The 18,791-nt window shown below is 41.2% G+C and overlaps 1 protein-coding gene across 1 annotated transcript in view; it reads left to right on the top strand.

The window, feature by feature from the left end:
* Positions 1 to 408: 408 nt before the first annotated feature.
* STRN (striatin) overlaps positions 409 to 18,791 on the top strand; it is a 105,527-nt gene continuing 87,144 nt past the window's right edge. The window contains exon 1 of the mRNA XM_040224631.1: positions 409 to 798. Coding sequence (XP_040080565.1) covers positions 565 to 798 — 234 coding nt within the window. The 5' untranslated portion in view covers positions 409 to 564. The remainder of the gene's footprint in view (positions 799 to 18,791) is intronic.

Genomic DNA, 18,791 nt, shown 5'->3' with positions numbered 1-18,791 from the left:
TCCTGGGGTTGGACTGGCGAAGCTTGCTTTGAGCTTGTTTTTTTGTCAGAACTACCAGGAAGCTCCAAAAGATGTGCAACTCGGGCTAACATTCAACGCGCTAACTTCCGTGAGTGTGCGTGTGTGTGCAACAGCGAGCGCCACCCAAGAACTTCCGCGTGCGAGGGAGACCAGAGCACCGCCCGCGGCTGCCCAGCCCCTTCAGTGAGGAAACCCGCGCATTCCGCCAGGGGGCGGCCCCCACCGCCGCGGGAAGGGGCGGGGCTGTGGGCGGGGCCGCGCTCGCGCCCCATCTGAACGCAGCCCCACAGGCCGCCCGCGCCGCGCTCGTCGGCGCCCCGCCCCCCGACTACATTTCCCAGCAAGCCCCGGGCCGCCCGCGCGCCGCAGTTGACCCATTTCCCGGCCCGTCCCGGGCTCGGCCGGCCCCCGCGCCCAGGCGGCTGCTCCCTGCTGACTGGGGTGTGGGCGGGGAGCGGCGGAGGGAGGAGGAGGCGCTGCTGGCTGCCGCCGTTGCCTCCGCTCCTGGGTGCCTGGGCAGCTTCCCCGGTTCCTGCGGCCGCCATGGACGAGCAAGCGGGTCCCGGCGTCTTCTTCAGCAACAACCACCCGGCAGCCGGTGGTGCCAAGGGTCTCGGGCCTCTGGCGGAGGCTGCCGCGGCCGGCGACGGGGCGGCTGCGGCGGGGGCGGCCCGAGCCCAGTACAGCCTCCCGGGGATCCTGCACTTCCTGCAGCATGAGTGGGCCCGCTTCGAGGTCGAGAGAGCCCAGTGGGAAGTGGAGCGGGCGGAGCTGCAGGTAAAGACCCTCCCGGCCTGGCCCTCTTCATCCCGCCTCTTCGCTCCCTGCCGCCCCGCCCCAGACCCTTCCCCCTCCCCTGCTTAGCCGTCGCTCGTCCCCTCCCTCTTTGCTCCTGCCCATCCCACCTCGAACCTCGTCCCCCTCCTTCCTTCGCCTTTGCCTGTCGCAGACCCCACTTCCTCGACCCGGGTTCTCTCTCGCCCCTGATACGTTGTTTACCTTCCTCACACCTTTTCATCTGCTCCTTTCCACTCTTAACTCTCAGGTTCATTTCAACTCTCTTGCCATTCCACATCTGAGGTGTTCCCTTCAGTTTACTAATTGGACTTGCAGTAGTTTTGCGAGATAAGCAATCGTCCCTTGTCCTGGGGAGTCCCATCCTGGGTCTAGAGATGGTCCCCGTAAAAGGTATTGGCAGTTGGCGCCTCTCTGTAAGGAAGGTGATCAAAGAAGACAACCAGAAATTGGGTCCGTGAGGCCTTGACTTTAAGCAAGAAGCTGCTGTTGGGCCAGTGTTACCAGGAGTATCAGCTCGCTTTTTAAAAATGTAGATGTTTCTTCTTTTCCTTCTCCTTCGCCCCCTCCGGCGTTTTTCTTAGGTATTTCAGATTCCTGGATTTTGAATGAAGGACCTAGATGAGCACTGCCAGATGATGGTTCAGAGATGATTTCCCCTTCTCAGAATCTCAAACTTCCCACGGGTTAATTTTCTGTTCAGGGTTTTGTGAGATTGACTTGTACTTTAACGGGAAACTAAACGGAGCTTTAAAGTTGCTTACATTTCCTTGCATAATTTGCAAGATAAAGTGTATCCAGGGAGGAACTACTCTCGGCTCTTAGAAGGCTGAGAGTGAGACTGGTACTTTGTAGGCAGTTCTGAATTGGTAAATAGGTTTCAGTGGCTGTTCTTAAAACTTCCAAGGCATTCACCAATTTCACAAAGAACTTAGAAAACTCTGAGTGGCTGTGCCTTTCTGTTTACTGGCTAATCCTGTATGCTTGTGAAATCTGAGTATAGTTTTGGTTGCTGAAATGTTTTTGGTAGCATGTATTTTCTTTGGCACTTGAAAAGAAATGGAATCGTGTTAAATGGAATCATGTGCTGGACCAGACTGCTTTGGTGGAGTGGAAGTGGCTATGGAAAGAGCAAGCAGAGAGGGTTATGATACAGGCTGTGTTTGCTGCCAGCTCTGTGACCTTGAGGAAATCCTTTAACAAACTCTCTGAACTTCGGTTTCATCCTATATTCAGCGTCTTTATTAAGTGGTAACACTGTGCCTGTAGGCTTGGAGGTTAACGAAACTGACAAAGCCTCTGTCCTCATAGAGCTTATGTTTTAGTTGGGAGGCAGCAAATGCAGCTATACAGAATGCTGATCCATAGTGGCAACTGCTATGGGAAAAATACACTAGGATACAAGAGTAAGGTGTGATCATGCTCAGTGTCTGAGTCTTTGCGACCCCATGGACTGTAGCCCACCGGGCTCCTCTCTGTCCATGGGATTTTCCAGGCAGGAATACTGAAGCGGATTGCCATTTCCTCCTCCGGGGGATCTTCCCCACCCAGGGATCAAACCCCAGTCTCCTGAGTCTCCTGCGTTGGCAGGGAGATGCTTTACCACTTAGCCACCTGGGAAAGCCCCTTAGAGTACGATGGAGCAGCTGTTTTAGATGGAGGTCAGGGAAGGCCTCTGAGAAGTTGAATGCAGTGAGGGTGTGATCTGTAGTTTCTGAGATTCTGCTTATTTATACAGTTACATGTTTATATTCTTTGGCAACTTTTTTCATTGCTACCGTTTTGTGACTTCAGTATCTAGTCTGTTGATATTTGTGATTTTTCTCATAATGAACCAGCAATGCATCCCATAAATGAGTTTGTGGATTTCAGACTTCAAGGAAGTATTAAAGGCAGGCTTTAACTTTAACCATAGTACAATTGTGGATAATGATTTTTGTATGTAGCTGCTTAAATTTTAACTTCTTATCCAGTTTAGGGAATGTAAGATAAGTCACACTAATTTGTTCAAAAACAAACAAAACAGTTCTTACCTTTCTACCTGGGAAGTCTGAAAATTTCCAACCTATCTTAACTTCTCTCCCTCCACCCCCATATTTAACTTTTAATTTCCCTGTAGTTGTAGTTTCTCTTTAGTTGTGCCCTCTCTCTTCCTGCCCCCCAGAATATATACACACATACACACACTACTTAACTGGGTTATTCATGGCAAATGGTAAACTTCGGGTAGATTTCCTATTGGTGCTCATCATATTAAGAATACTCCATGTTCACTGACTCTTTTGGTTTGAGTTCCAGTTAAAATTAAGCATCCGTGGAGACACTTCGAAAATGTGCCGTGACTTTTAAACAGAACGAGTATATTCTGTTGGAAGGAGAGAATTTGTAGGAATCTGTGTTTTTTGATTCTCTTATTAGTGTAATTGAAAATATATTTTAAAAATCCTTTCTTTACATCAGAATCATTAAATTTGATTATATTCCTTTATTTTTCTTTTGCCGTTGGAATTTTTCTAGAAAAACAGTAGGAAATAAGAATTGAGTGAATGATGATAATGAAATTTGGATTAGTTGGTATCCTCCTTTTATTTTTATATCTTTGCCTAAGTCAGACTAATACCAGACTCAACAGAAATACCTTTAAGATTAGGTCTAATTGTCCCTTGAGGAACCTGTCAGTCCTGCTCTTTCAAGTTGCCAGGGCTGAGTTGTAAAAGGCAATCCAAGTTCTCATCTTCGTGGCCTGCCTGCATCACTTCCTCCCTCCTTCAGATCTGGGGAGTAAGGAACTGGTGCTACCTTGTTCCAAAAATTTACTGGTCATTTTTTGCCCCTTTGCCCATGTTGATTAATATAAAATTCTCTTTTTTACTTGTGGGCATCCCCCTCTTGCCTCACCACCACCACCATTCATATAAGAGTATGTAATTCATGGGGAAAGAATTGTCAAGATTTACTACTGAGCTTTGTATTTGTGAAAGAAATTGGAGATAGAATATGAATCTAATATTTGAGAGAGTTTTCTCTATGACACATTGTGTTAGATGATCTCAAAGACACATGCAGTCTAGTTGGAGTGATAGAACGAACAAAATGCAGTAGAATCAGAATTTATCATTTTGGGGGTTTAACTTTTCTTAGAATAGCATAAGAGAGGAGAGCTAGCAGTGAATGAGAAGAGCAGGAAGAAGGAACTAATGAGGTAATGAGAATCTAAGACTCAGTATTTGAAAATTACTGATTTCTGGGAAAGAAGCATGTAAGTAAAAAATAGTATTCATTGTGTCTAGATTTTGATGTTGCATGTGGTAGGGGAGGTTCTGCTATCTACCTGGAAATGCTGAATTGCCTGAAAAAGGTGATATGATTGCGTATTAGGGCATGTGGTGTGGAGGCTCTGTGTGTGTGTCCTCAGTCACTCAGTCACATCTGATTCTTTGCAGCCCCACGGACTGTAGCCTGCCAGGCTTCCCTGGCCATCACCAACTCCCGGAGCTTGCACAAACTCATGTCCATTGAGTCAGTGATGCCATCCAACCATCTCATCCTCTGTCGTTCCATTCTCCTCCTGCCTTCAATCTTCCCCAGCCATCAGGGTCTTTTCCAGTGAGTCAGTTCTTTCCATCAGGTGGCCAAATAAATAAATGAATACATTCATAAAAAGATGGTAATAAGTGCCATGATAAAGTAGGGTAAGGAGAATATGGAGTGCTTGAGAGGGTAGAGTGGGAAGAAAGGCTTTACTGATAAGGTGCTATTTAAGCAAAGACCTGAAAGGGTGAAATCTGAGGAAAGAATATTCTAATCAGGGCAACAGTAGAGGGGAGGGTAAATATGCTCGGAATGTTCAAGGAGTAATTAGTGAAGTGTGGCTGGAGTGCAGGAGGAGAATGGGAGAAATGATGTCAGAGGTATTGGGCCTTTCTCATTGTAAGGACTATATTTCTGTGTCAGCAAGATGGGCAACTGTTGAAATGTTTGAACAGAACAGTGATACCATCTTTTGGTGGAACCCTTTGCAAGGATCCAGGATAGACTGGGAGGGCAGACAGATCAGAAAGTCTAGTTAGAGGCTATTTTCATCCTCTGAGCCAGAGATGAACTAGAGTGATAGTGACCAGATAACATAGTCACATGTGATACATACTTAAAATATAATAGATTCAGAATACATTTTTGAAGGTAGGGCTAGCAAGATGTGTCAAAGGATAGGAAGAGATTTGAGGAAAAGGGGATTAAAGTTTAACTCAGCTTCATAGACTATTGTGAAGGTTTACTGAGCATTTAAATGGACAAAATAAACTCTTAAAACGACACTTTATTTTTTGCTATTATAACTGTTATTTACAAATACAATGAAAGACAACATGGCACAGACCTGGATTTAAATCTTTGCTTTAAACTTTCTATTTTCTTACATGCTAAATATATGTTTGCCATAATTCTGACCTCTCAGAAACTTAGTGTCCTCGTGTGTTAAGGTGAGGCTGATAAACTACCTGATGAGAATTAAATGAGATATTTAAAAATATCTAGCAGAAGTCTGGTACATAACATAAAGTGCTGAATAAATGAATGGTAGCAAGTGTGTGATGTTAAGTTTGTACTCTTATGTATCTCCTTGTCCCAGAGAAAAGCAGAATCTTCAGTTATAACTCTTCTAAGGCTAGAGCAAGTAAGTGCCATCCTGGGACCATGCAGTCTAGTACTTTGGGCTGATGATGGCGCTTGGACATTTAAGGAAGAGTGAATTATTGCCTTCAGTGTCAGCCTCAAAATACTGATTGTATACTTGAAACGTACTTGCTTTTCTTAGTAATCCACTGTGTGTCTGTTGTTTTGGAACTTACCTAAATTTTTCTGAATACGTTTGTCTTAACCTTACATGACATCTTGGATAACAAATTGTATACATATACCAACCACTCTATAAAACTAATCTGTGATATCATTTGTCCCTTTAACTACTTCCTTTAAACTTGGACCCAGGTGAACCCCATTGTGGTTATGGTATAATTTTGTAAACAGGTTCATTTTTCATTCTATTTATATTATTGATAACTTTATAATCTTTATATTTTGGAAAGATTACAGAGGTTTTACTCCTTTAAAACATAGCTTACTATTTGTCACTTTAGTTCAGTGTGTTTCAACTTTAGGTGAAATCTTAGAAACTTTAAAAAATACTCATTTCCTGATCTGTACCCCCCAGACCCTTTAAATTAGAATCTTAAGAATCAGGGTCCATGGCATTAGTACTCTTTTGAGTTTCCTAGTGGTTCTAATATGCAGCAGGGTTTGAGAGCCACTGCTTTAGTTGGCCTTTTCTGTTTTTATGTATGTTGTTTTTGTTCAGTGACTAAGTTGTTCAGACTCCATGGACCGCAGCATGCCAAGCCTCCCTGTCCCTTACTATCTCCTGGCATTTGCCCAAGTTCATGTTTATGTATGTAGTTTGGTGATTTCAACACTTGTGTTGATATTCCAGATACAGATGGCTTTTTATAGAATTTAGGATGTAATTTCTGTTATGTTTCTATTATTCTTTTTGATGACATGTAGCATTTTATTTTTAGGCAGTAGAATATTATAGTTTGAATCGCCTCTCTGAATAACTGATATAGTAGCTGGCATAGGACTTCCTTCATAGCTCAGTTGGTAAAAAGAATCAGACTCAAATGCAGGAGACCTGGGTTCAATTTCTGGGTCGGGAAGATCTTCTGGGGAAGGGAATGGCAGCCCACTCCAGTATTCTTGCCTGGAGAATCCCATGAACAGTAGAGTCTGGCAGGTTACAATGATATAGTAATCTTTGAAATGGCATGAACTTTGGAAGCTATCACCTACAACCATCTTTTACAGGTAAAGTGAGGCCCAGAGAGGGGTTACATGACCAGGAATGAAATAGATTTCAAACAAGCTCTATCACTTAAATCCCCAGGTACCTTAATGGTTTTTTTTTTTTAAACTTCTCAAAAACATCTTTCTTGGTCCTTAACAACCTTCGAAGGTAGAGTCACACTAATGTGACTTACCATTTTCCTTTTTATTTTGAAGCAATAGACATGGCAAATAGTTGGGGAAACAGTGGCAGACTTTATTTTGGGGGGCTCCAAAATCACTACAGATGGTGACTGAAGCCATGAAATTAAAAGACGCTTACTTCTTGGAAGGAAAGTTAAGACCAACCTAGACAGCATATTAAAAAGCAGAGACATTACTTTGCCAACAAAGGTCCGTCTAGTCAAGGCTATGGTTTTTCTAGTAGTCATGTATGGATGTGACAGTTGGACTACAAAGAAAGCTGAGCGCTGAAGAATTGATGCTTTTGAACTGTGGTGTTGGAGAAGACTCTTGAGAGTCCCTTGGACTGCAAGGAGATCCAACCAGTCCATCCTAAAGGAGATCAGTCCTGAGTGTTCATTGGAAGGACTGATGTTGAAGCTGAAACTCCAATAGGTTTGGCCACCTGATGGGGAGAGCTGACTTATTTGAAAAGACCCTGATGTTGGGAAAGATTGAAGGTGGGAGGAGAAGGGGATGACAGAGGACAAGATGGTTGGATGGCATCACCGACTCAATGGACACGAGTTTGAGTAAACTCTGGGAGTTGGTGCTGGACAGGGAGGTCTGATGTGCTGTGGTCCATGGGGTCGCAGAGTCAAGACACGAATGAGCGACTGAACTGAGCTGAATAGACATGGAGATTTTACTGTGTTCTGTATACTGTTTTCAAGCTTATTTTATTAGCTACATTTAAGATTTCCCATTGACTTTGGTGTTCTGAAGTTTCATAATGTTGTATCAGAGTATAGATTTCTTTTTATTTTATTTTATTTGGGACTTTGTTAAGCTTGTGTCTCTAATTTGACATCTTATTAGTTCTGCAAAATTCTCAGTCATTATCTTTTTAGATTTCTCCTCTATCTTATCCTCTTTTCCATTTGGGTCTCTGATTACATGTCTCAGCCTTCTTTATCTGCTTTAGATTTTCCATATTTTTATCACTACATGCATTATTCTGGATAGTTTATTCTGATTTATCATCCAGTCCATTGTGCATACATGCTGAGTCACTTCAGTCATGTCTGACTCTTTGTGACCCTATGTACTGTAGACTAGGCTCCCTCTAAAGTTGAAGCTACTCTCTTAAGGTTATCCAGTGGGTTTGTAATTTTGGTTATTGTTGAAGTTTAGTTTTGGTTCCATTTATACATCTTCTGCAAGAATCTTCCTGCATTTCAGGAGACCCAGGTTCGATCCCTGAGTCAAGAAGATCCCCTGGAGAACGGAATGGCTACCCACTCCAGTATTCTTGCTGGAGAACTCCATGGACAGAGGAGCCTCTGGTGGGCTATGGTCCATGGAGTTGGAAAGAGTCGGACACAACTGAGTGACTAGCACACAGAGCTGCTGCATCTCTTAGTAGCTTCCTGTTCCCTGCAGACATTTTTGAGGTTGGCTTTTATTCTTTAAACCGAATAAGTATGATTATTTCAAAGTTGATGTCTCTCTGCTTCGTATATGTGAGATCTGATAGGGCGCTTTCTATGGTCAGTTGCTTTTGCCAGTTCTGCTCATGATGACTTGTTTCTTTGTATGCTCAGATATCTGTGTGCTGCTCACTGTCCTTGAGAAAGTGTAAGAATAATCGGGTCTCAGATAAAGGTATCTCCTACAGAAAGTTCCTTTGTTTCTGTAGGCATTATATAGACTGAACCACTTTGGAATAAATTCCTTGCTTGGAGTTGTAGACCACCCAAGTAGTTAACACATATTTTGGTTATGAAGTTTTGAGTGCCAATATATTTCTGCCTCAGGCTTCCCTGGTGGCTCAGATGGTAAAGAATCAGCCTGCAGTGTGGGAGATCCAGGTTTGATCCCTGAGTTGGGAATATCCCCTGGAGAAGGGAATGGTAACCCACTCCAGTATTCTTGCCTGGAGAATTCCACGGACAGAGGAGTCTGGCAGGCTCTGGTCCATGGAGTTGCAAAGAGTCGGACACAACTGAGCCAACTATCACATCAGATACTTCTGTGTCACCTTTGCCTTGAGAGTATAAACCCTTTAGGGTCTTAGGTAAATGTATGTGTCTATTATGAAACTCTTTACCTCAGATTGGAACTTGAATCCTCGTGGCTGGGACTTGAACCCAGCCAAAACCACAGTACCTGGTTTCAGGGCCTAATGAAGCTCAGGTTTTTGATGTCTCATCGCAGAAAGAATTCAGTGAGAGACAGAGTGATAGATAAGAAGTGGATTTATTCAGATTCAGAGAGAAGCACACTCCACAGACAGAGTGTGGGCCCTTGCAGAGGGTGAGTGGGGCTGTGAGATGTGGCATGGTTAGTTTTTATAGACGGGGTAATTTCATATGCTAATAAGTGGGGGGATTATTCCAGCTACTTTTGGGAGAGGGTGGAGATCTCCAGGAATTGGACCACCACCCACTCCTTGGTCTTTTGACAGTGCCTTGGAACTGTCATGGTGCTTTTGGATGTGTCATTTAGCTTGGTGATTGAGGATCAAGGTCTATTCAGAGCTGACTTGTTTGCCTGTCTTAGACCCATCTGATTCTAATTGGTTTATGTTGTGTCCCTGGGCTATGTCATTTTTTCAAAAGTTGTGCCCTGCCCCTTTCCCTTCTGTTACAGTTAAGACTCTATACTCTAGATGGTGCTGGTCTTTACATTTTATCTTTTGGATTCTGCAGAGCTGTCCAAACTATAGCTCAAATTTGTTCTGATTTGTCAGTACCCAGAGGGCAAAGTGGCTTTTGTTCCCTTACCTCACTGGGTTCCCATTTTCCCTTCAGTTTTGGTCAAATAATTCCTTACTTTCTTACCTGCTTTGCTTATGATGATTCTGGAAATATTTTATCTAGATGTTTTGGCTCTTTTCAGTAGGAGAGCTATTCCATGACATTATTACTAGCACTAAATTCTCATAAATTACTTTCTAAAACTGACAGATAAAAAATGGCCTTAATAATTATTTGTAGAGAAATATCACTGATAGTACTTCTTTATCAGGAGATGTGCCCATTTGGCCCTAAATATTACTTATTAACTAAATCTACTTCTCTTTGTATTGGGCTGGAGGGTACTTACTTCCACAAACTTTGGTAATTTAAGCAGAATTTAAAGCAAACCCCTTTGCTAATCAGTCTTTGAAAGATGTTTGAAAACCCACGTAATTGGGCCTGGTTTCCCTTTGTCAGCCTACTGTGTGCTTGATGTCAGCTACACTTTTTTTTTTTTTACACTTTTGATGGAGTTTCTTGATTTGGTCAACATTTTGATGAAGTAGTCTATTGACCATCATAATTTGGCAGTGGGAAATGTGTGCCTTCTAGTCAGCAGCTCCATAACTTCTGATTTAAATTTTTCCAGACCTTGTTTTTATTTTTTTATTTTTAAAGTTTTTATTTATTTATTTTTTGGCCACATGGCTTTTGTGATCTTAATTACCCAACCAGGGATTGAACTCTGGCCCTTGGCAATGAAAGTTCAGAGTCTTAACCACTGGACCACCAGGGAATTCTTTGGACCTCATTTTTATTTGTAAATTATAGATAATATACCCACCAAGCAGAGTAGTTGTGTGGTTTTTAAAAGATAAAATACATAAAGTATATGACCAATAGGTGTCCAATAAGTGGTTTCCTCTTCTTGGTTGAAATTTCTGTGGATAGAATGCATTTGATTGTATTGTTTAAATCATATTTTGGAAGCCAAGAACTAGTTTAAGTGATCCATTTGGCATAGTAACTGCTTACATTCTCTTTGCCCTGTTAGTAAGTGATTTAGGGACAATAAATTGATGGTAGATGAAATACGATGCGGCCAGAGATGGCAGTAGTAGGTGGTAATAACTTATAGGCATTGCAGACTAGAGATACAACAGAAAATTGTAGTTTGGGAGAGAAACCTGAAGCAGGAAGGAGAAGTTGGGAAGCTGGTAGAAAAGAATAGATAAAGGCGCAGAGGGGTTGAGGTGGGTAAAGGCAGATAGGAGTCACAGACTCCAGCACGCATGGTCACCTGTTCTTAATTCCTAATGCATGTATTTTCTGTAGTCTTCATGTTAGCACTTAACTGTTGTAGAATTTTAAGGCTGACAAGGATAGACAACTAATAATATTTTAACCTCCAAGGGACCTTAGAACGTATATAGTCTCATACTTTGTTCCATCTTTTAGAGCCTGTGAAACTGAAAGTCATTTGGTTGTGTCCGACTCTGCGACCCTATGGCCTGTACAGTCCATGGACTTTTCCAGGCCAGAATACTGGAGTGGGTAGTGTTTCCCTTCTCCAGGGGATCTTCCCAACCCAGGGATCAAACCCAGGTCTCTCACATTGCAGGCGGATTCTTTACTAGCTGAGCCAGAAGGGAAGCCCTATAGAGCCAGAGGGAGGAGGTAAACTTAGATCAGTCTGTGAGTTGGAGTGTATTTAGTTTAGAACTCAGGATTCCCAGTACTCAAGCTGAGCCATTGTTCTCCATACCTCATTGTCATCCCTCTCCCTGAATAACTGCTTCTGATCTGAAGTAGACAAATGAATTATAATATTTACCTGATTAAGTATGCTTTGAATAGCTGTCATAATTTAAAGAAAATTATCATTTATTTCAATCTTTTCTTCAGGTAGTATAATGTAATGAAACAACTATATTGTAAGGGGCTCAGGGAAAGTCTTTAACAATTTGTGTTCCTCAAATGTGTTTATGTACCACTGTATTTTCTTTTAATATTTTTATTTATTTTTGTGTAGCGAATGTTGAAATACAGTCTTTTATTTCTCTTTAAAAAATGCAAATTTGGATATTTTGCAACTTGCTCTGAGAATAGCCTAATTAAGTTCTATGTATATATATTTATTAATATAGTTTGTGTTTATTGATCACATATCATTTTTTGTGTAGTGCTTTACTTATTAGGTTATTCTTAGCTCATCTACTTTACATATGCTATATTTGAACAGAATAATATGTCAATCATGTATTTGCTCTTATGCAGTAAAGTATTTGAGGAAATAAAAATCACTTTCTTTGGCAAACTTTAATGCTGCTTAACGTCTATTATAAAAACACCCTATCTGAACAAGATGATGGAATACTAGAAAATCCTGATACGTACGAGGGAAAATTTGTCATAGTGTTGGTTAGCAGCAGTATGGCAAAAGGAGAAATGAGTAGGTATTTTGTTTTGGAGAAAAGATAGGGAGAAAAATAAGGGAGTAGAAGCCCTAGAATTCAGGTGAGCTTTGGGAAATATTGAATAAGATTGAGTGGAATAGGTATTTTGGGTGTGGTGAATAGATTATCAGCATAACTCCATTAGGGATCCAAAGAAAGCGCCAAGGGGTGTTTCATTACCTTACACACAGGTTTTATTAGCACTCATTTACATGTGACGGAAGTTGGATCCAATACCAGCATATCTAGTTAGGAACAATAAACGTGATGTCAGATTCCTAAAGGATGATACCAGTTTCACCTGATGGAAGATTACAGCCCAGTCTGGGACTTGTTCTCAATTTTTTTGTTTATACTTTCTAAATGAGAAAGTTAAGCAGTGAGCTAAGGAGCCTGAATTACAGGCACAACTAAAACCTGCTCCTGAGGAATGTGGATTCATACGGAGGGGGCAGAAGGAGCCTGGGGACCTGGGTCAGCTCCCTTACTGAACTGAAAAGAGTGGTCAGTCAGGGAGGAAGGTGCCCTGGTCCCAGTAATAGAACCCAGCACTGTATCTGCTCTTTCCTCTCTTTCTTTTCTCCTTTACTCTCCAAAAATAATAATAGTTTTATTTAGTGAGCACTTGCCCTGTGCCAGATACAGCGCTAAACACTTTACATGTATAATTTTTATTAACCTTTGCAAAATTACCTGTGTAGATATTCATAATCATTCCATAATTCATAGATGGTGAATTAATAACCCTGGTGGCTCAGTGGTACAGAATCCGCCTGCCAGTGCAGGAGACCCAGGACACACGGTTTGGATCCCTGGGTTGGGAAGATGCCTTGGAGAAGGAAATGGCAACCCACTCCAGTATTTTTGCCTGGGAAATCCAATGGACAGGGGGAGCCGGGCTGGCTACATTCCGTAGGATTGCGAGAGAGTTAGACATGACCTAGTGACTAAACAACAACAGTTCATACATGAGAAGAGAGGTTAAATAAGGAATAACTTTGCCATGAGGAAAGTTTGAGTGACGAGCCTGGGCATGGTGAGTAGAAAGAAATACAAACATACGGGTCATTTGTCAATGTAACCAAGCGCACTGACCCTTCACTACTGTGTTTTAAAATGCTGATTGGGGTGCTGTGTTGTCAGTCTTGAATAAGCTACAATTATAATGTATTAATGATTTCTGATTTTAGGTTTTTTTGGCCATTTGGCATGTGGGATCTTGGTTCCCTGACCAGGGATTGAACCTGTGCCCCCAGCAGGGAAAGTGCAGAGTCTTAATCACTGGACTGCCAGGGAACTCCCTGGTTTTCTTTGAGTAAAGCACACTGAGTGCAAAACCATAGATTTTAAATGATTTTTTCCCCAGTCTTTAACTGTTCACCCAAATCTAATTTGACAAAACCTAGTGTTTTTTAGTAGGTTTCCTTTGTCTTGTGTTTCTGAAGCATTCAGTGTAGTCTTTGTCTTCATGCCTGTATTTTGTTGGTTTATATGATACTTAACTGAATTACCTGGTCAAAGTACCAAGTGGAACTGACATCAGCAGGTTTGGGAGGAAGTCCAGTTGACTCTTGGTTGACCAACACAGATGAGTAAACTACAGACTTTAGCTTTGAACGTTTAGTATACCTTAGGCTTTGGGCAGTGTTTCACAAAGTTACTGGATAATACTGCTTAGTCCATAGGGTTGGTTGAGAGAGGATTAATGGTGAAAACTCCTGCTCTGTTTTGATTATGGGCTTCCCTGGTGGCTCAGAGGTTAAAGCGTCTGCCTGGAGTGCGGGAGACCCGGGTTTGATCCCTGGGTCGGGAAGATCCCCTGGAGAAGGAAATGGCACCCCACTCCAGTACTCTTGCCTGGAGAATCCCATGGAGGGAGGAGCCTGGTAGGCTACAGTTCATGGGGTCGCAAAGAGTCGGACACGACTGAGCGACTTCACACACACGTCTTGATTATACCACATATCTCATACTTTGCATATTTGTTTCCTCACTAGATTGTGAGTCACCTTAAGGGTGTTCTTATTTGCCTAAGTTCAGCAGAATGATTTGCACATAGCAGTTGGTTAATATATGGTTCTTAAATGAACGACTCATGTATTAGGTTACATTGTTATTTGAATATGTATTAAATAAATGTATCTATATATGTATATCTTGTGTCCCAACTAAATTGTGTCCTTAAGGGCAAGTCTTGTGTCCAACACTTCTTTGATATGCACAGTGTTTGTCATTGTAATGTACTACGATTATCCTTTACTGTCTGCAAAGCATGGGTTCCAGGACCATTCCCCCTGTCTCCTCCCCACTCTATGGATACCAAAGTCCGAAGATGCTCATATAATATGGCATAGTATAGTCAGCCCTCTGTATCCACTGGTTCTGCGTCTTTATGTTGGTATATAGAGGAATGGTGTATCTGTCTCTTGCTTCTTGCTATGACTTCCACTGGAAAGAGCCTTTGAGAGCAAGTTAGTTCTTGCCTGGAGAATCCCAGGGACGGGGGAGCCTGGTGGGCTGCCGTCTATGGGGTCACACAGAGTCAGACACGACTGAAGTGGCTTAGCAGCAGCAGCAGCAGCACCAGCAGGTCTATTCAGAGCATTGCCTGAGTCCTGCCATGTAATTCTGACAGCTTATTTCAGGGATGTTACTGGCCTCATAATAGCAGCCTGATGTTAGCTGCAGCAAATGGTGCTAGAGTTTTGGTTGTTTTGCTTATAGATTTGTTTTCTTCTCTGTGTTTTAAACACTGACTGGCATATACCAAGTGTCTTTGGCATCATGTCCTAAGAAGTCTTTACAATCGTCAGGGTAAAGTAACAATTTTTTTTTTTTAAAGCCCATACCTTAACATTTTATGTACACTTCTTATTCCAAGTAGATAGCAAATCAAGTATTTCTTCTGTGAAGGTAAATCTTATTTTAAGTAAAATATCTAGTCATCTTTACTTTGCATTCTACTTTTTATTTATAGTTGCATTACCAATATGTTATGATTGCAGACATTTTTGAACTCTGCTTCTTTAATAAAATAGAAGTGCTTCAGTTATCTAGAATGTAGCACAAAAAGTTTTGATTTCCTTATCACTAAACATGTTTCTTTCCTTCAAAAATTAAACTTTTTAGATTCTTATAGCTAGCCAGCTAAGTGAGAATGAGCACAAAAAGACTGAAATATGAAATTACCAAAGTTGCCAATATCTCATAGAAAATTTGTTGCAAATTGAAAAAAAAAGTGTGCATTTGCTTTCAAGACTTTGGGTTGAAACCTTAGGTGCTTACTGAATACCTGGCATTCAGGCAGATATGGGTTCAACTCAGTTGCTCAGTCGTGTCTGACTCTGCGACCCCATGAACTACAGCACGCCAGGCCTCCCTGTCCATCACCAACTCGCGGAGTTCACTCAAACTCATGTCCATTGAGTCGGTGATGCCATCCAGCCATCTCATCCTCTGTTGTCTCTTTCTCCTCCTGCCCTCCATCTTTCCCAGTATCAGGGTTTTTTCAAATGAGTCAGTTCTTTGCATCAGGTGGCCAAAGTATTGGAGTTTCAGCTTCAGCATCAGTCCTTCCAATGAATATTCAGGACTGATTGCAGCTCACATGGAGCTTATAAGCAATGATTCTTAATTTCAGGTAGACCTAAGTCCATTATGCATATGGCAATAGTCACCTTGCTAGTGCCATTTCAGTTTTTCCCATTAAAAACCAACCAACCAGTAGTAACAAAAGAAACCCCTTTCTCAGCTCTATCCATCAATATGGTCATCCTGTCCCTTACTCACTTCGATGTTTCTGTACAGGCCACCTTTACTCTCTTCAGTTCTATACTGATCTCAGCGCTCTCTCTCTCTCTCTCTCAGCTTCTTTGTTCTCTTTCTCTGTTTTGATTATTCCTTTGTCAATCTCTTGTGATCTTGCTTCTGTTCTCTGTTCAGATAGTTGTTGCCCAGATTATCCTTTTTTTTTTTCCCCAGTAGTTATGCATTAAGTCCTCTCACCCCAGTTGATTCCTTTTATTTAATTATATCTCTAGTTAGGCCTGGTACTTTTCACAGTTAAAATTCTTCATGTCTAATTTCTTGCTTATCTCTTTACCTAGGTGACGTATCACTTGAAAGTCAGTCATCATTCTCCTCCCAGACTGAGTCAACCTTCTTCTCTGTATCCAAACTCTCCTCTACCTTGTCTAAAAATCTAGATTCACCTTTCATTGAATGTTTCACTCTTGTCTTCACTTTCCTAGCACACATCTGATTTCATAAGTCCTGTGTAATGTTTTAAATCTATGTAAAATCATTTAATTCCTGATACTGTACTGTTGTTACCCTGGTTCAGACCTCCATCACCTCACCACCTCATGTCTGGGTGACTGCAGTGAGGGACCTTCCTAATAAATATTATACCTCTGGTTTCTCCTTTGACCAAGGCATTCTACATAGTATTGCTTCTGGCTTCTAAAAATGTTGATTTGTTCAAGACATTCTCTCTTATTTTTCATTTTTGTGTGTAGTAGATTTCAGATCTCTCCATTATCTCTCCATTAGGCTATTTATATTTCCTGTCTATTTGATCTTTTTCAACCAAAATAGTGTACTCTTGCTTTGCACTTAAGCCATATATCTTTTTTCTTTGTCTCTCTCTTTTAAAATCATTACTCAAAAAGGGTTGCATTCTGGAGTCTCTTTCCACCACCTCATGGTTTGTGCTACTCTTTCAGATGTATGTGTTCTTTATTCAGATTTAGCTTAAGCCCCATTTCCAATGTGAAGAGCGTCTGGAGAATATTTTTAGTACAGCTAATCCTTGAACAACATGAGTTTGAATTGTGCAGGTCTACTTAAATGCAGGTTTTTTTCTGTAGTCAGTACTACAGTACTTCACCATCCGAGGCTCGCTGAATCCGCTGCTGTGGAACCATGGATATGCAGGGACTACCTGTGTGGAGGGCCAGCTAGCTGCACAAGGAGTTTTGACTGCCCAAAGGGTAGATGCCCCTAACCTCCTGTTGTTTCAGGGTCAGCTGTAGCTGCTTTGTCATTTGGCACTTAGGCTGTGTTACCTTGTACTCTACTTTTTATGAACCCGTTCACTTAATTGAATAGGTATTTATTGGCTATCTGCTACGTGCAAGTGACCATTCTGGACCTTGGGGTTATAGAAACCAATAGCGGAGCCAGTCCTTTCCATCTTGGAGCTTCAGCAACTGCCTCTGTACCCTATTAAAACAATTTTTTTTCTCCTAGCACCTGTTCACAGTACATGTTAATAATGATGATGTTAAAATTGAGTTCAAATTTACAAGAAGGAGCCCCTGGCCTAATATTGCAGGTCCCTCTTTCCTTCCTGCTACCTCTACCTTACTGCTGACCAAGATACACTGGTAACTTCAGAGAAGAGTATGATTGATCTGTAGGATGAGGATGTCTATTGGAAGGTGGCTATTGTCATGGATTCAGTACTAAATTTAAAAAATTAGCCAAAGTAATACTGCCTAGGAAGATATTAACTCAACTGTATACTGTCAGTCTCCCATGAAAAAGAAAACAAGTAGAATGCAAGCAAAAAGAAAATCTTTTTTTAAAAAATATTAGTCTTGGGATCAGTACTTATTCAGTTGTGTTTTTCATACACATCATCTTTGGTTCTGTAGAATCACAGGATGTTAAGCTCTTTCATTTTACAGTTGAGGGTACTGAGGCTCAGAGAAGTTCAGTAACTTTAATAAGATCACACAGGTTAGTGAGAGAACCAGGAGTAGGAGTTTCCCAAATGACATCAAAGAACACTGAATTTTTGTATAATATAGCTCAGTGATTGGTGTGTATAGTTATGGCCCTGAGTTATTAGGAAAAATTAAGTGATGTTCACTGACTTTTTTGAAAAGTGAAAGCAGGAATTGATGGATCTTTTTGATTCAATATACTTCAAGGCTTAAATGATTCAATTTATATCAATTATTTTTTAAATATGTTTTATGAATCTTTACTGTTTTTCCTACTTTGTATTCCCTTTGTTTTCCTTTTAGACTGAGTAAAAATTGTTATTTTTGACATTTTAACCTAATTTTTTATATCAGTTTTTTTTTTTTAATCAGGAAGTGAATGTGTTATGATGATTGAAAGTCAGGCAGTTACTGATAAAAGCTTTTTAAAATAAAACTTGACTATCCTAATTTAGGAATCTATTAATATTGACTTTTTTGACAGTGTTTTTGTAAATTTGCTATAACATGAATTAGAGATTTAGAGCATAAAATTACTAGAAATCACTAATTTTTCTACAAAAAGAAACAACTTTAGTCCTTGTTTAGAATTCAGAGTTAAATTTAGAGTTTCTTTTTTATCAGTTTTAAAGAAAACCAGAGATGTATGGTGGTTAAAAGGGTAAAAGTAGATTTTAATCAGGAACCATTACAGTAGAAGGAAAGAGAGCTTTTAATATGAAACTGGGCTCAATCCCTAATACAACAAGGTGAGGTTGGAATAGAAAGCCAGTGAGGAGGGTATGTGTGTGTGTGGCGGGTGGAGGGGGTTGATGGAGACAAAAGCATCAAGGATAAGGGGATGGTTGTTGTTCAGTTGCTAATTTCTGTCCAACGACCCCATGGACTGCAGCAGCCCAGACTTCCCTGTCCTTCACTATCTCCCAGAGTTTGCTCAAACTCATGTCCATTGAGTCAATGATATCATCCACCCATCTCATCCTGTGTCGCCCTCTTCTCCTCCTGTCTTCAGTCTTTCCCAGCATCAGGGTCTTTTCCGATGAGTT

Source organism: Oryx dammah, unplaced genomic scaffold, assembly GCF_014754425.2.
Source record: "Oryx dammah isolate SB20612 unplaced genomic scaffold, SCBI_Odam_1.1 HiC_scaffold_25, whole genome shotgun sequence".
Lineage (NCBI taxonomy): Eukaryota > Metazoa > Chordata > Mammalia > Artiodactyla > Bovidae > Oryx > Oryx dammah.
The sequence above is the reverse complement of the archived record's forward strand: the minus strand, read 5'-3'. Positions and strand labels throughout refer to the sequence as shown.